The following is an 18,744-nucleotide window of genomic DNA, read 5'->3' on the forward strand; positions in this document are numbered from 1 at the left end:
AATGAATTCGTATGAATAACAAGGTTTCATCCCACTGAAATGTTGCGCTTGGGGGTTGATGAGTTTGCTTTTTTCATGTGCATGAATGGAATGGGGTGATACATGGGAGAAGCCTTTTCAATCGTCGCCAGCGACTATGTACATTTTGAAAAACAGGTTCCAAAACGAATATAAGTCAGATGATCACAGTACAATATTGCGTGCGATACACCTTACGCACGATATACCGGGAATTATAGGATAAATCTTGAAAGCCCTTCAAATAGGTCCTTATATGAACAGGATGTGTGACGAGCCAAATCCATAATTGATATCTTACAATCTTGAAGAAGTTGATGGCGAATTCTGTGGATTGTAGCTCTGTAATAAATGGGAAAGATACTAGCAATAGTTATACAGGGGCGCTTAGTATATAATCGCGATTTGAGGAATTTTTCCTTAATACGAAGGGGAGAATGCAACCCCTTTTCTCAATTATAAATATTGCTCTTTTTTTTTTGTTGAGAAATTGCGGTGGCTTTACAAACATTACCATGTTTTTTTTCTCTCTGTGTGTATCTTTGAGGTGTGTGTGAAAAAAGCTCGTAGGGATTTCGTAGTATAATGATTTCACCAACGGCTACCTAGTCAGTCTCTCTTGATATCTCTCACCCTATGTGAACATATATGGTCGAAAAGGGATCTAAAGTAACTGACTCGGTGTAATATCCGCTTTTAACGTTCTTCAGTTCCGAGTACGTTTGCTGTTAGTTTAGTTGCTACCATGTTGTACACGCATCTGCAGACATGGATATATTTATCATAGAAGGGTATATTGCAACCCTTAGCTTGAGAGACGTTTTCGCCCTTGTTAGATTTGTCAGTATACTGTAGCTCTTGGGTATTCGTGTAGTGGTTTCAACCCCGATATACTTGGGTTTGTACTAAAAGCACGAAGCGAATCATGATAAAATAAATATATGGAGAAATATGTTTATATATTTATTTATATCATAGATGTATATACAAGGGGTACGTAAATATACTTATTCAAGTATAAATTCTCATCCCCCTAATATGTGTGTGTGTATTTGTGCTCAGTGTTGTCTACGATGATAATATAATGTTTTGTATTAGTATTATCCCACCAAATTTTTTTCACCCTTATTTTAGTTGGAGACGCAGTCGGTTTTTGATTTTTGGTCATAACGGTACACACACGTATGTCCTTATCGTGTGTATTGTGTCTTCACAATATTTTTTCGGGACGAAAATCATCCTTAAACAATAACAATAATAAATATATCTAAATTGTTGATAATTTTTGAATAGAAACAAAATAAGCCACGAATAAATATAAAAATAAATGAAAATAAATCAACAATTTTAATTAGTTTCTTCCCAAATAAACAAAATTATTAACCAACCAACCAACCAACCAACTTCTTTTTATTTTTCTGATTTTTTTTTTCTAATGGGAAGGAGTGAATTCATTCTAATTACAAAGAGATCTGTGTATATGTAAATAGTGTATGACTAAATAGTATTGTGCTTAAAAATTAAAGGAAAGATATAGTTGAGTCCTGTAATTCTACGTGTAGTTTGTGGAAAATAAACATGGAGAAAAACTAACACAGAATCTTTTGGTAATATCAAGTGAAACGGAATCAAAAGCCCGGTCATGATTGTTAATAAAAGTCATAGTTGCACCAAATATAACAATTCTCGGTCATATTTAAGCAAAAGCAATGACACCATGTTGCAATAATATCCTTTCTTCGGTACTGGATTTTCCACAGGATTGGATTTAAATAATTTTTAACACATAAACATTGTAAACATTGTGTTCTCGGGCTATAGAAAATGCTGTTATTTTTTCTTTCTTTCTAATAATACCAGAGTGTGATGTATATCCTTTCCATAAAGCTTACTCGACCCCCAACCCCTTTATTATTCTAATGCCTAGACGTATCTGAGAGGAAATTAGAAAATATAGAGTCACAGAAAAAGGGACGAGGCCAGCGGTGTGAGAAAAAAATAAAAAGTAGCTCTTATGGCTAATGTTATAATTATATATTTGTGTGTATATTATATGGGCTCTGTTATGTGGCGTTGTGTAAAATTTGCAAAAAAACTCTAATTTCCAGCAGTTTTGAAGCTACAATTTCAAGCTTTTTTGTCACGAAAATACTGTGTTGCGTTTTAATTTATTTATTTTTTTTCCGAAATTCAGTTTGTTTTCAAACTGTTTGGTTTAGAGTGTATCCTGTAAATAAGCGTGAATTATAAATAAAATAAAGTGAAGAAGTGCATAATGCAAAACAATTTCATATATAAATTTCCAACTTCTAAGTGGATGTTGACGAAAGAGAAAAATTAAAGGGGAATGTGTTTATTGTTTGTGTATATGTAAGAAGCTGAATAGAAATACAGAAGGAGATCTTCAGAAAACTTTATGGATATGTTCAGAATGTAATTAGGAAGAGGAAACAATTAAGTCACCAACATTCTTTATCATCGTCCACATGTGAAAGTGAGTGCTAATTATCTTGCATGCAATATTTACTCAAATTTATTTATCTATATTATTTTTTTTTCTTTAATTTTCAAACATTGCAAACACAATATCTGTCAATGTCCATTGGCGCTTTGTTCCTCCCTCTCCTGTTAAAAAAAATAAACAGTGCCCTTTTTTGCTGACAGTGAACCCATAATACCACCCCCACTAACATGCCAAGCAAACCTATGTAAAAACCTTAGCCCCTTAGTACCAGCAACACTTGAATATTTGCAAAATTTCTACCTAAATCCACCGAAACTCGCAAAATATGCATTTAGGGAAGCTGAAAGTATCTAGATTTCACTACCCTTCATAATAATGCGTTCATAATCTTTTCTGCCATATTTGCCCAGTTACTTTGGCTGCACTTTAAATGCAATAAGGACTATTGGTTACGTTTCCTGCTTTGATTGCATGAGAGATACTACTCTTCAGATGAATTAGATAAACACATACACATATTAAGCTTTCCCTCCGTCTCCGTTTGTTGTGTACTATAATTCATTGCGTTGCGTAGAAATCGAGGAACAATCAAATAGAAAAATAGAACAGACATGGAAGTGAAGTTGTTGAAACCAAACAAAATTAATTTTCAAAGTGGTAAGCAAGCTAAATCTTTTTACCCAACAGATACTTATTTCTCATTAAATTTTTCCTACTTTCACTTACCAAAAATGAGATAAAATAAGCGCAATCGTTTTTGTGACGCTAAAAAAACGCTTCCCCCCCCCCTCTTTCTCCTTATTCAGCCCAGCTTTACCGCGTTGATTTCTACTACCATCCCCTCTTTTTCTGAAGTGACAACATCTATCACCATGATGTTTATATATGCGTATATGTGAGGCTAATTCAAGTGCAAGATTTTAGCACAGTTCCTAACAACATGTAGGGGGATAGAGCTAAGACTTTACACCAAAAATTTCTGTGCTATTTCACTGCAAAGGAAGAGGGGGGGGGGGGACGGTGAACAAGCTAGAAAGCCTCACTGAAACAATAGTTACAGCTTTGGAACAAGCATTCTTGCATGCTTCTTCCAAAGAGTAAGTCATACTAGATATGAGCTACGTGTACAAAATATATACTTTCAAAGTAAAGCCTAATAAATAACATTGTTCCCATAATATTGATGAAAAAGAGAGAGGGTGGTATCTTGTTATATATTTTTTTGGGGAGAAACGAAGCAAAAACGGGTTGATGACAGGTGGTCTAGATAGTCTAGATAGTCGTAACAAGCATAAGAATATGAAACAAGTGAAATGTCTAGGGATGCAGATGCTATCATAAAAAAAAGGGGAAGCATACATGTATCTTTATTGAAATTATGCGCAGCATACCAGAGTTCTCCTTGGATCTTTCACCGATATCTTCTAGTAACTGAAATGTTTTCATGTAGCGGTGCCCCATTTAGGACATATATTCTGTATAGGCTTTAAAGCGCATGTGAGGAGTACATGTATAGTATAATTGTCAAAAATGATCCAACGTACCCCATCATAATTTTTATTGCCTGAGTTGTCAATGTAGCATTACTGACTTTAGAATAACTCTCTTGTTGTTAACAATAGATATTTAACGCAGTAAGAACTCTCTTTATATTCACGTTCCATGCCGCCATGATATTTATCGCTATTCTATCGTTTTAAAATGGCATTTTGCATGTCCCAGAACTTGTATAGAAGTTTCAACACATTCCCCACAGAACCTGCAGGCAATGTCCGCAGATATCCCTAGCTTCCCTAGATGATAGTTTAGTGGGCAGTGACCAGTAAGAATTTCCATTATGATTGACAGTCCTTTGTGCGCTTGGGTACATATCTTCCGATAAGCACCATGCACTGCTCCTCAGCCGTTCCTCTTCATTTTTTAATAGCATAGCCATGAAGCCGTTTCCGATTCCCCAGAAGGGTTCTAGCCCGGTATAAAGGCGTCCGTGCTCCCTTCTCGGCTAGTTCGTCCGCTGCCTCATTGCTTTCCAACCTAACATGGCCTGGAACCCAGAACTTACTGATAGAACCGATTGTATTAGGTCTCTCAAGGCATCCCCATACTAGTTTACCTGGTTGGACCTAAGTGCCTTGATCGCCGCTTGGCTGTCAGCCAGAATAACCATGTTCTGCTCCCTTTAATTCCTTTGGAGATTAAAGGAGGCCCATCTGTCTATTGCGTATATTTCCGCCTGGAATATGCTAGTGTGCTTACCCATTCGCTCCAAGTACATTTTCCGTGGACCAGTGACCCCGGCACCAGCTCCCTCTGCTGCGAGGGATTCGTCAGTGAACGAAGTAATCAGTTGTTGGTTTAAGCCGTAGGTTACAGCCAAGCTTTCCCAGTTTGCCTTGTTACTGCAACGTGTTTCAAACAGGAAATATCACCCTCTTCCTCTGACATGGTCCTTTCCTGCACGTCGTTGTCCACCCTAAGCCCTAGAAGATCTTGGTCTGGGTATGTGACCTGGTGACGATTGACCCACATACGGATGATCGGAATCGACGTACATCATACCTAAGCATTTTACCGCCTCCTTGCCCCTTATAGTCTGGCTTTCAACTCGAATTTTGAAGTATTCCAATGTCTTCCGGCTTGCTATCAATACGGCTTTTGTTTTGTGATCCGCGAGCACTAGTCCGGCGATTTCCAGCCAATTCCTGATCTTCCAGATTGTTTCATTCGCTGTTGCCTCAATCTCGTGAATGTGCTTTGCAGCAATATCGTCGGCTAAACCTACTACGCTTATCCCTTCTGGTAAATGCATTCGGAAGATCTATGTCATACATGATGTTCCACAAGAGTGGACGCAATATCGACCTCTGAGCGACTCCAGCTGAGACACAGTAGTAATTTGTGACTTCGTCGCTCTGTGTCTTCACTATCGATGGGAGCATTATTGAACTTCTTGGGGCTTGCAGGCACTTTGAATCAGCATCTTTATTTCCTCACTCCACCAGAAGCATGAGGTGCTGCTGGGAACTCTTCTGGGTATTACAGCATCGCAGGCGTTGGCAACAGAATGATTTAGCTTTTCGGTCAACTTTTCTGCTGATCCTTGGTTCATGCTGATGGAGTTCATTACAAAGTCAAACACATTTTTATTGAAGAGGTTATTCTTCCATTTTGGACATGTCAGTTTGAGATTCTGCGCCATTCTGTGCTCACCTTAATCAGAAGCGATAAGCTGGCGATAGTGATGTCAATGATCGAACCCATACTAGGTTTGCGATATGTGTTTACCTCATCGTTATTGCCAATTCCCAATTTCAAAGACGGAAACGTTTCCAGTAGCCTTCGGCCTCTCACATTAGTATGCTTGCTACCTCACTCTATTGTCTACCCGTTAAAGTCACCCCGACAACTAGTGGACTCCTAGTGTTTGCGTCTGTCATTATATTGTCTACCATTGCCGGGAATTCTTCTGTTGTCCAATTAGGTCTTGCATAGTACGAAACCCTCTAATTGCTCTTTGATTTCTAGGAACGCTTGCTCCCCGAGGCCGGTTTGCTCTTGTCATGAATCCATGCATTACCACCTGGTATTTTGTATGGTTCGCTAATTAAAACCACGTCCACTCTCTCGTCTAGTACAGTTTGTGCCAGGAGCTGCTATGCTGTCTCGCACTGATTGAGGCTTATTTGTATTTCCTTCATGTTAATTTCGTAACATTCTATTCCCTCCTGAAGTTAGGACATTTATTACTACCAACTATATGATTAGTGTCTTCTGACTGCTCTTTTCTACGGAATATACCATACATCTTCGGTGACCTCGGTATGCTTTTCATCCGGTGTCTCCTCCGAGGTGTCTTTCCTCGTGCACATGTACAGGTATGTTGCCAAACTGGAAGTTGATATGACAACTCCGAAGTTTGATTACCTCCAGACATCGATCATCTACCTTGATCGTCAGGGGTCTACCCTTGCCTTCCACCTTGCTTTTCAAGACTCTCCATAATCGCGTTGGGAGATCCTCATTCTGAGCGATTAGGAGGTCCATGAGATCTTTCGTTTCTATTGTTGCCGTTTTCTGGAGAAACGTTGTCACCATGTGTGCTCCTGGTATATCATTCCCAACACATAATGAGAGTTCTACTCCTTCCCAGCCTGGCAATTTAGGAACTACGGTCCTAAGCCACCCTACAGTGTCTTTTGTCGCGCAGTCCACCGCACCTGCGCCACTGAGACCTGTCTCCTTCCTGACGTCTGATACATTGCTTGCTTTTTGAGCAGTGGTCTTTATTGAGTGTTGTCCTCAACGTATACCAATGTTAGCCTTGGATCTACTGCTTGACGTCCCAACTTCCCTATTCTTGGGTGTAATCACCTGGCTCTCAGTATTGATGATTATCACGATTATCGGGGTTAGGAGATCCGCCGTGCCATAATCCCCCGTAGCAGCGTAAGGTCAAACTTACTTACCGAGGCAACCATGTATCAGTGAGGCTCTGTTTGAATACAGTCAGCTACCTCCGGATTGGGGGAGGTATTTTTCGACTCTCCAGTCTAGATGCGTAGCGTTTTGGTCGTAGTAGGGTCACCTCGTACAGGATGTGGTTATTATCATTCACTAACGGTCTTGGTAGACGGAAGACTTGACCTCTGGGAAGCCACAAATTATCCTAGGCGAGAGATAGCTTGGCCCCAGGGAGCTATGCTATGCTTGACCCCTCGTTAGAATTGGAAGGCCCTCACCAGACCAGGCGAACCCATATCACTTATCTGATGTTTACTTGGAAGTACGTTCTTAATATGCGGAGATAATCCTAACTCAGTTGATTTGTTACATTCGGAAGATTTGTAAGGGTTTTGTAATGCTGTATATTGCGGATGAAATGTCAGTGATTATGACATATCAAATCAAAAAATTGGTCGCATTTTCAATCTATCAATCTACGATCTATCTACGATTTCGCTCATTTCGTTGTCTTTCTATCACCAAAGACGAAACCGGAGCTACCACTTGTTCTAAATAACAATGACACTTTCGTCATAGCGCGTTCATAGTTAAATGATGGGGGAGGAAAACATAAACCAACCAACCAAGCAATATACACCTGCCTCCCTTAAATCGTAACATACAATATTATCAAAGTGGTAAAGTAACACAAGGGCAATAGTATGTATGCGGCATTTGGAACACTATATCAGTATTGGATAGTAATGGAGGGCTATATAGACAGTGTTTGTTCTTCCTGCAGCTTTTCCCCTTTAGTCGATATGTACTTTTGTAGGGGGTGATTTCTGTTGTTGGAGTCTTTTTAAGCTTCATCATAAGGGGCTCTTGCGCGCAACGCATACTTCTCTCTGCTCTCTCCACCCTCATTACGAGGAATAGAGGAGCGCACGTCAAAAGAACTGTCTTGAATTTAATTTTGCCGACATACAGAATATAAGTGCTTAACACTTGATAAATTGTTTGCTTTTTTCTTGTCAATTCTATGCTCTATTTTATATCGCAAAGTAACCATTTGCAAAAAAAAATTAAATATGGGTTTTGCCGGATGTGTTCCAAGGAATGGCTTAGCGCTAGACACCTGTTTATTTCTCCTCGCCTCATGGTTATTTTATCTTTTCACCGATGGAGCTTAGAAGATAAATGTATTTTAGGCAAGGGTTTTACCAAAAAAAAAAAATCCTTCCAAGTGCTGTGTTTTGTACATGCTCCCCGTGTATAGTGCATGTGTAGGGAATTTTGATATTACAACGCCATTATGTGATTCTCCCGCTTTTTTTCTTCCTTGGAATTCCTTTAAATGCAATAATTAGAAGTATAAAGTTCACTATAAGCTCGGTACTGACGGCTACGTTTACCACTGAAAATTATCATGTCAGATTGAAAATATCAACAAACAATGACTTCAATAACTGCGAGACAAGAAAATAAACAATTTCATTTTATCATTCATTACAGGTCCTTATTGCCGGGATAGTTTGACTATTATGGACCTTTTATATTCCGATATAGTAGAAAAAGAAAAAAATAGTTTTATATTTTAAAATTCGGTAAAAAAAAACTTTAATAAAAATAACAGCTTCATCACTTGTGCTTGAAAAGATAATAATGTATCTAACAGATCAAATCTAACGCATGATGTCCGTAAAAATGGTGAAAACCCGAATATATACAAAAACAACTAGCTCATAAGAATCAAATAGAATAAAGTTGTAAAAAAATTATGGACAATCAAAATAACAGTGTGAAGAAATTCTAACATCTAACTTTGTTGCTGCATAACAAATAATTGTTTCTTTCAACTTGCGAAGTGGGGACACACGTTGCAAAAGATATTTTCGTATCTTCTGTAGTAAAACTGTGTGATATGCGTTCCCTGCGTGTTTACTACAAGATCGTAATGCAGAACTATGCAATTTTTCTCTTATTCTATTTTGTAAGAAATTTATAAAAAAATTGTGTGATCAAAATTGCGTTTTTGTACGAAATCATAATCGACGCCTATGATAAATAATGATAGATGCATTCCATGCGGTCACGCGGTAAACGTTAATTGATAATATATACAAATTAACACATATTCCGACTGGTCCATTTAAAAGAGGTATTTAAAAATAATAAAGCATAAATATATATATACATATATATATCCATCTAGTTTTTATAATTTAATCAAATGTTTAGAAAAAAGTCGAGAAATTGTGAAACAAAACAAACGCCAACGAATAAAAAATTCTCCTGTTGCGGGAAAACATTACCATACCCATCATCAACATTACCACCACCATCACTTCTACCCACATGGATATGGAATCTATCGGTGAGATAATCGATCAGCAATCCCTTGGCGAATCGCTTGTTGTTGAAACTCCGGTGGATTCACCAAATCAAAGTAATCATGGGACAGTTGTGATGGTTGGAACCGTGATAGATGGTATCGTCACGAGCCATCACACTCAACAACAACAACAGCAGCAACACAGCCACCAACAACATCATCATCAACAGCAACAGCATCATTTAAATAGTAGCAATAACGGTCATCAACATCTTCATCATGATCAACATCAACAATCCGGCAATAGTGGTCATCACAATCATCATCATCACTCAGTTTCAAATGATGATTGTATTAGCACAGAGTCGGAAATTTCAGGGCTTGGTCCATTGTCGGTTTCAACAACACCTGGTGGCCATTCGCGCATCATAACCCATGCTGGACACAGTTTGGAGCTAATTAAGCAGGAACATAAGGTTGCTGGAGTTGATGTTGTTGTGGCTTCAGCCGGTGAATTATCCCCTGAGGAAGTGGAGGTAACATTGGATGCCGCTCATCATCATCACCATCACCATCATCACCACCATCATCATCAGAGCCGTCATGAAACTCTTTCCGTGATTGTTCAACCGCAAGAGGATTCGCGTGATTCACAGCTACTTAGCCCGGGTAAGCTAACACCCTCGTCCGAAATGATTGACACTTCAGATTTTCGGAGTCTACACGAACCTACCTATCAGACATTAACGTCGGTCAATGGACGAATGTCACCACCCGGGTTCAGTCCCAACTCATCATACGCAACGCTCACTCCATTGCAGCCACTTCCACCTATCTCAACAATGTCTGACAAATTTGCATATGGTCATGCCAGCAATGTAAGTGGCTCATTTACGGTGATGCAGAATAATAACATGAGTAGCCTGAGCCTTGGGCTGAGCGGGGTGAATTCACCGTTCAATTATGATAAACTACCCTCAATCGGGATGTCCCCTCCGCACAATTATTCATCACCAACAAACACTCTAGGTGGAATGGGTATGTCTCAGCAGCCTAGTCCGCTCTCTCCGCAAAGTTCGTATAGTCAAAATGATCTCCAATCGCCACAGAAGAGTATGTCGCCTGCAGGATATGAATCTCCCTACGGCCATCGGGATTTACTGAATCGCCAACAGCTTCAACAGCATAGTCCAACGTTAAGTCCACAGTCCACATCGTTAAATTCGCCTGGCGGGAATACCATTGCTGCAACGAGTTTCGGTTCGACGAACCTAACAACAATAAATGGTCTCACAACAATCGCCACCCATTCAAATGTAGTTTCGCCAATACCCCACTCAACACCACCGGGATTAGTCCAAATTTCACATGTACATCGTGAAGCCGTCGTAGTTCAATCGCCGTCCCCTCCTACGCTCACCATTCAACACACGCCCATACAGCATCACCAAGTCATTACTGGCAAAACCGCGTTCATAATTGGTGCGAGCCACCAACAGCGTCAACAGCAGAATAGTACTAATAACGTAAATCCTGGTAATCAACAACACAATGGCCAACATCGCAATAATAATTTAACAGCAACAAGTCAGACTATCCAGCAATCAATAACAACGGTGAATAATAATAATAACAATAACACAAACAATAATAATTCAAATAATAATAGTACACCAGTGACTGTCACATCAATAAGCAACGATGCGGAAGAAATTAATACTAAAGAACTTGCGCAAAGAATATCGGCGGAACTAAAACGTTATAGTATACCTCAAGCGATTTTTGCACAACGTGTCCTGTGTCGATCACAAGGGACACTCTCAGACCTCTTGAGAAATCCAAAACCTTGGTCTAAATTGAAATCCGGTCGTGAAACATTCCGACGTATGTACAAATGGTTACAAGAGCCGGAGTTTCAAAGGATGTCAGCGTTAAGGATGGCAGGTAAATATATTTTTCACTTTAATTTGAACAGCTTTTGCCATTTTTTCCTATTTTGAACCATTTTAGAAAATATATATTCACGTTAGATCCTGGGTATTTTCATGTTCAAGTCAGTCATCCAATTAAAAAGTTGGACAGTTACTGCAGTACACTTTGAAGTTAAATATCTCGAAAACCATATGATATTTTTAAATGAGTTATAAAAAAACAATAACTCTTTATGAGCATTTTCTACCGGCACACATTTTGAGCCCTCACTCCCCTATGTTTTAACCAATATCAGAAATAAGATCAGTTTTGGAAAGTACTAATCGAGCCCATTCATTTGTTACCCCACATGACCATGTTCTGTGAAAAAACAAACGCACACTCCCCCTTTCGCATCTACGGAGAGCGCCCCCTTAAATTCAACACAAAATGGTGCCGCTAGTTATATGTAAAGGGAACACATATTCTCACCAAATTTCGTAACAATGGCTTAATCAGTTTCCGAATAAATCGGGTGTGACAGACAGACAGACGGACGAACAAACATCCACATGCTTCTCGCACCGGCGCATTCCCAAACAGACCTGGAAATTCACTGAAATTACAGTAAGTGCCGGGCACGAACGAGATTCCAGACAAGCTGCTAAAATATGATGGACCGGGTGTACTAAATGCGATACTGGGAGGACGAAGAGATCCCAGACGACTGGTGCAGGAGCATCTTCTGCCCCACCCACAAAAAGGCAGATAGAATGCGTTGTGAAAACTACAGAGGCAATTCACTAGTCTGTTCGTTCTATAAAATATGTCCTGTCGCCCTCTATGGTTCTGAATGTCGGGGGACTATAAAAGACAATGAACGGCGTCTTGCAGTTATGGAGACGAAGATGTTGCGCTGGACTAGCTGCAAGACACGCGTTGATCACATCAGATATGAGGATATCCGTGACCGATATGGAGTTGCACCGACCGTGGAAACATTGTGAGAAAGGCGTCTTTGATAGTATGGTCAGGTAATTCGCGCTAATGAGAATTCACTCGCCAAAATTGATGGTCAGCGACCAAAGGCTGACCGTGTCCTCTAATCTTGGAAACTCAGTAGTTGCTATTGTGCTCTCACACCGTGCTCTCGGTTTTCCTCGTAGTATCGCCCTGACGTTGGCCTGTGATAATGATGGTCAGATATTTGACTTGAAAATGTATTGCATTAACTGTCCAATTTTTTAATTGGTTTGAGGAGGGGGGGGGGGACCGATTAGAATGTTTTTTGGTAGCAGTGCAAGAGAACCAACTTAGATTTTAAATAGTGGCAAATTTTGAACTAATTTCGGCATTTTGGCTCAAATTTCTGTGTCTCTATTTTTGTCGCTTCGTATATGCTCCAAATAAATTTGAGCCATACGATATCCCTCCCATGTTTCTGTCTAGTGTGTTAACCATTAATTTTTAATCATTATGAGGCTGTCCTTGTTTGTACCATACCTTGTTGTGACTTGACAGCGTTTTCATAGTTTTTCTTTTGCATACATTCTCCTTTTCCTATAACTTCAGAAATGGAAAACAGACGAGAAATTGGTATTTTTAAAAATCATTATGCTATGCACCAGCTTAGTTGTTGAAATTTTATTGTGGTTATTAATTTATTATATAATTTACCCAATAGCAATTAATTTCAATTAAAATAATTTCTATTAAAATAATAATAAATTTCCATAAAAATAATATTAATTTCTATTAAAATAAGGCCATCTTTTCTACATTAAAAGCATGATATCCGGCTCCGTTGTTTGTTTGATGCATGTCTCCATTAGTATCTTTTTCTTTTCATGTTCAATTATTTAAATAACAACCTAAATAGCCCAAAAAACTTTGATTTCAAGTAGTATTTTAATATATTTTATCAACTTACCAAAGCTCCAGCAAAAAAGATATAAATTTAGGGGACTATAGCAGACTAAATTAGATTTACATATCGTAATCTAAAATATTTTAACTGTGGTTGTTGTTGTGGTTGTTGCTAACAAATTCTGAGAAACAAATAAGGATCCATATTAACCAACGATATTTAAATGTTATTTTGAAGGCATTAATCAAATCTTATATCCAAGTGAATAACTTTCGTCTCAAAACACAAATGTTTTAGTTATATTTATAAAATTCATATAATTTCGGTCAATTTGAACTTTACAAGTTCCATAATCGTAATTGAAACATTATTAAAACCGGATTACATATTATATAGTTATAAAAGATAATTTGGTAGATCATTTTTCCGATCAAAGCAGTTAGAAAATTGAAATAAAAAAGTTAAAGCCGCAGAACAATTTAAAAAAAAACTCTTGAATAGTGAAGAGTCAAATAAAAAAAAAATAATAAATTACCTCTTCAATGTGAGACTGTTGAATGTTGAGTTGCAATCTTGTTTTCATTGCAGACAACCAGATATCTGCTGTACGCAATGTTAACAACGTGAATTTAATGAACAACAACAACAACAATAAACAAAACAGCAACTACAACATCAATTACAATATTAATCAGAGATTAAAAACGGCCCCAACCACAACAACAACAACAACTACCACTCCAACTTCAATTTCAACAACAATAGCAACATTTCCATCTGGAACAAGTATTTCATCTTTCAATTTCGCCCAGTGAGTGCTTGTGTTAGTTTATTTTTTTTTTTTATGTCCAAGCTTGATATTTTCTTTTATTATCATTACTTATTATAATTTATTTTTTTCGTATAGATTTCTGCTCATCATTTCCGGGGGGACAAACATATATTTCCCTTTTTGGGCTATTTTTTTGGATTAGAATATATTTTTCTTATTAATGTAACATAATATTGATTCGCGTAGAATATTAATGGTTAATACAATTTCTTTTAGATTTTTGGGGTAAATGATAGAAGAGTTTAGCTAGAAAATGGTTCATTCATTACTGATATTTTCAACAAACAAGAAAGTAGGATTCTAGATTGGGAAAGAAATTTTTAAATTATAATCATTTTTTGAAATATCATTCCATTGAATCTATGTTATTTTTTATTATTCTAGCCGCACAGATTCCACAGAGAGGCAGTAAGTATTATTCACTAAATTAGCATTATTCACTATGGTTTCTCTGTATCTTTCGTTATTTCCCAGCTTTTATTTTGAGAAATTATAATAGAAAAATGAGTCTCAAAGTAATAATATTCAGAACAACAAGGAACAGAAAAAGAACCTATAAGAAATCACGCCCAGACTGCCAGGCAAACAAACTTACACTATTGATAATAACAGTATCAATTATAAACAAACTATGGTATTAGAAATTAACACTATCATAAAAAAAAATTGCCTGGCAGGTAGGCGGAATGAAAACTAACTTTTTAACTGGAAATGGAAAGCTATTTTATTTTCCTGTGCTTCATGATTTATAAAAGGAAAACAATTAGTTAAACTCTGAATTATCACTAATTTCAGGCTGCAAACGGAAAGAGGATACACAACAACAAGAACATATGCCAACGCCCAAGAAGCCACGATTAGTTTTTACCGACCTTCAGAGGCGAACTTTACAAGCTATTTTTAAGGTAAGTTTAAAATATTGACTTATAATTTTTTCAATTTTTTAATAATTATTTTTTAAATATTTTTTAATAATTTTTCTTTTAAACATTTTTTAATATTTCATCAAAGAATTATAACTATCAAACAACAAAATCTTGGAGAGCTTCAATATTGAATTGTTTTCAGGAAACGAAGCGGCCTTCAAAAGAAATGCAAGTTACAATAGCAAGGCAACTAGGTTTAGAACCTACAACTGTTGGTAACTTTTTCATGAATGCACGTCGTCGTTCCATGGATAAATGGAAAGATGAAGATCCAAAAAATCTACATCAATCAGCATTATCGCCTGGTAATCCGCATTCATTAGACTTAGATGATGGTGATGATATGGATCTGGAATTAGGGCAAGATAATGATTTTGATTTAGATCATGATCGTGATACCGATCAGGATCACGACGATATGTTGTGACATAGTACCACATCACCGTTATTAAGGCATCATGATATAACACACCCTTCTAGTCATCATCATCAGCAGCATAGCGACTATAGTGACCATAGACAACAGCAGCAATTGCAAGCGATTCTTAATTCTCATGTGGAGCATCATCATCATCAGCTCCAACAACAGCAAGGAAGTCTATTAGATGGCCATTCTCATAGGCAACCTGATAACCTGCAGCATAATAATAACTATTCAAGGCATCCGCAATTGGATTGCTGCAATGGAAATGATTGCAACAGTAACAGCGATACCAACGATTTGATTCGTAATAGCTCAAATGATCCTTGTGTTATGACTCGTTATGTACTGCATCCTGATGATGATGCCGTCATCAATGATATCGATGAAACTCTCGAGGGGCTGGACACTAGCGTCGAGAATCGGTCTAACTATATTAGACAAGGAAATGAGCGTTTAACGATTAGTGATCAACGCAATCATCTAAGACACAGAGACACTGTGATAGGAGGCGATCTCGATGACGACGATGGTGATGATATTGAAGACGAAGATGATGATGATGAGGATAGTAATGATGATATTATCAATGATCATCTTCATAAGGTAGGTGATGATGACGATGATGGTATTGATAGTGTTACTGATAAAGTTATCAGAGGCAGATCTATCGAACGTGACGTCCACGAGTGCTCTGAACAACATCGTAATCACATTATTATTAATCAAGATCATTCAGAAACTATCACAAAAAATGTTATTGTAACAGCAGAGGAGGGGGCAAATAACATTATTTGTAGTAGTAACAATAACGATAATATCTTAAATGCAGCAGCAGTAAATATTATCAGTAATAAATCTAGTAATAATAATAATAATACCTGCAACAATAACAACAATAGCAGCGAAGACGGTGGTGAAGAAAGTAGCAGCTTATCGTCCCACCATCAAGTTCGTCATTATCATTATTATAACATTCATCACAACATTGGCAGCAATAGAAATCCGAATTCTAATTCGATTGTTAGTGATCGTCATCTTCTAATTTTGTGAGTTTCGACCAACCACTTAATTTAAGAAAAATGAAAATAAAACGGTTAATACATGGAAGTTAGGGCATAACTTTTGTTGTATTATAAATGTAATTTCCCCTTTGTACTTTGTAGATATTTATGTATTTATTTTATTTATTATTCGGATGTTGTGTAGCCTATCCTGTCGTTGTTCTATTCTAAAATTTATTTATTTCTCATGATGCATGATTGAAAATGAATTGCTGTCGGCAGATGATAAATGATATTGAGCGATATGCTCAGGAGTAAATGACTAAGGAAGGGAATAAATGTTTTAAATTTATTCTTCTTTCGAATCTGTACTCGATAGAATACAGTAGCAACTGCCTTAACATTTATTGTTTCATTGCATGTTTGCCATGTTCGTACAAACCTATTTGTCTTCAGAAAGGTATGCTCATTGTCATATTTAAATTTGATAATTTTGGTGAAAAACAATACAAATTTAAGAGGTCATTATAGACCTCTTTATTACGACAAAGGACTTTTACATCAAAGTACGAATATGGTTGTCCACAATTTAAATCAAGTGGATACGAGACAATATTTGGAAGGTCTACAATAGTTCATGTCTATTTGATCAGGGTTTCAGGGTTGAACCTATCCTTAGTTAATCAGTTTTGCACTTGCCAACGGGCATGTATAGTGCTTCTAATCAGGAATTTCACAATGGTCACAATTCACAAATTAGAAGAGGCTTTACTCTAGCATTGGTTGGTGAGGTCAGCTAAAATGTTAAATTGTAAGATATGCTTTTATCTTGATTATTTCCAAAATAAAAAAACGTTGTGTATCGAATTAAAATGAATAGTTTTCAAGTAGAATTCTAAATTTATTCAAAATATTTTCTACCTTGCTTATTTAGCATTTGTTTCTAAACCGGAATCAGTTGGATAAAGTTGATTGTAAAGCAAAACCAATAGTATAGTAAATTCAAAGAATAAAATTGAATCTTATTAATTTCGAAACATTGTTAGAAAAATAAAATGAAATAGAAATTTCCAGAAAAAAAAAAATGAAGAAAATAATAAAACTAATTTGCCTTGCGGTCAAAGCCCGCCCTTAACTATAAATAAATAAATAACTAAATATACATATACGTACGTATATATACATATGTGTATGTATGTTTATACGTATATATCTTGTAAAATATTTTTAGAAATAAGTTTAAAGAGAATCACTGAAATTTATGCAAACCTATTTAATGAACAAAAACGTTAATTAAAAGAAGATACAAAAAGTAACCAATATAAATTGGAATAGTTGCGATAATGAGTTTGTAACTTTAAGAAATATTTAAGAATTTAGTAGAACATAGATAAAAGAAAAAGTAACACATATATAAATGGGGAAAAAGGTATGAAAGTAAAATTTAGAACAAAAGTGCATATGATTCATATATTCAATATTGTATACAAACCAATAGAAATTTCAAGCAAAAAATGCTTGAAATAAACAAACACATATATGTTATATATACAAAAGAAATTATTAAGTTGAAAATAACAAAGTGCAAGATTGCGTTTTAGTTTTATCAAGTCATTGGAAACCTAGAAACTATCCAAAGAATCCATGTGGTTTAACACTCTAGTCTAGTCATTAACACATTGTAAAATTTGTATAATTAAAAATGGATTAAAAACCGCCAACATAAAAAATTATCAAGGCAAGTCAATAAGCAATGATTATGCAATTTCTCCTTATTATTAGATCGTATTTACGATGGGTATAATGAAATGTCACTTAACGTAAGGCGGGTTTACGTATAGCATTTATGAATGTTGTAACAATGGGTCATACACCTGGGCAGCCGCACAGAAGAAACAAAGTTTGTCACTCTTCGAATTTCAATGGATGGCACTCAATATACAAATCCATAGGTACATATTGTCATCTAGTTTTAGGTGATGGTTGTGCAGGTAAATAAAATTACCAAATTATATTTTATTATGTAATTATTAATTTATTTTAATTTAATAATATTTAATTTAAATTAAAAAACTACTAAATTATATTTTATTATTTGATTATTAATTCTTTTAATTTAATACTATTTAATTTAAATTAATATTTATTAGAGAACTCGCTGCTCGAACTTCTGACATGACACCGAAAACCATTTTCCCATGTCAAAAATTTTTTTTCGATGTGTTGGCCATTGCGATTCGCACTTGCGTGTGTCCGCCACGCAAGTTGCTCGCTCCGCACAGTTAAGGTCACGTTGTTGAAATCATGCGCTGCCCATCGTAAGCAGTAGTTTCCATATGCTTAACTCTTAAGTCATGTTACCCCGAATTCCTAGCGCTAAGTGAGATTTTATTATACGCATCGTGAATGGAGTCTGACAAAACCTAATTGCCTTCCAATTGGACAGACGAAAGTAGTGAAAAAGTAGAGAGGTTTGACTAAAAATCATACATGACAAGAAAGTATCCTGATACAAAGCAAATG

At 36.6% G+C, this 18,744-nt stretch overlaps 2 protein-coding genes across 10 annotated transcripts; both read left to right on the plus strand.

The window, feature by feature from the left end:
• Nucleotides 1-672: 672 nt before the first annotated feature.
• Nucleotides 673-15,245, plus strand: LOC119660944 (homeobox protein 5). 9 transcript variants are annotated; one of them, XM_038069949.1, is made up of 6 exons: nucleotides 673-734; nucleotides 2,127-2,512; nucleotides 8,441-11,204; nucleotides 14,255-14,278; nucleotides 14,666-14,775; nucleotides 14,939-15,245. In XM_038069949.1, exons 3-6 carry the CDS (start codon nucleotides 9,284-9,286, stop codon nucleotides 15,221-15,223), a joined length of 2,340 nt encoding a protein of 779 aa, XP_037925877.1. In that variant the 5' UTR covers nucleotides 673-734; nucleotides 2,127-2,512; nucleotides 8,441-9,283; the 3' UTR covers nucleotides 15,224-15,245. The 9 variants fall into 9 exon arrangements, with proteins under 9 accessions (XP_037925877.1, XP_037925878.1, XP_037925880.1 ...); XM_038069950.1 differs by having other exon boundaries at nucleotides 701-809; nucleotides 2,213-2,512; XM_038069952.1 differs by having other exon boundaries at nucleotides 704-734; nucleotides 2,213-2,512.
• Nucleotides 15,246-15,550: 305 nt separating this feature from the next.
• Nucleotides 15,551-16,270, plus strand: LOC119660864 (hybrid signal transduction histidine kinase M-like). The gene has a single exon (XM_038069760.1). It carries the CDS (start codon nucleotides 15,551-15,553, stop codon nucleotides 16,268-16,270), a length of 720 nt encoding a protein of 239 aa, XP_037925688.1.
• Nucleotides 16,271-18,744: the final 2,474 nt, after the last annotated feature.

The sequence above is a fragment of the Hermetia illucens genome, chromosome 7 (assembly GCF_905115235.1).
Source record: "Hermetia illucens chromosome 7, iHerIll2.2.curated.20191125, whole genome shotgun sequence".
NCBI lineage: Eukaryota > Metazoa > Arthropoda > Insecta > Diptera > Stratiomyidae > Hermetia > Hermetia illucens.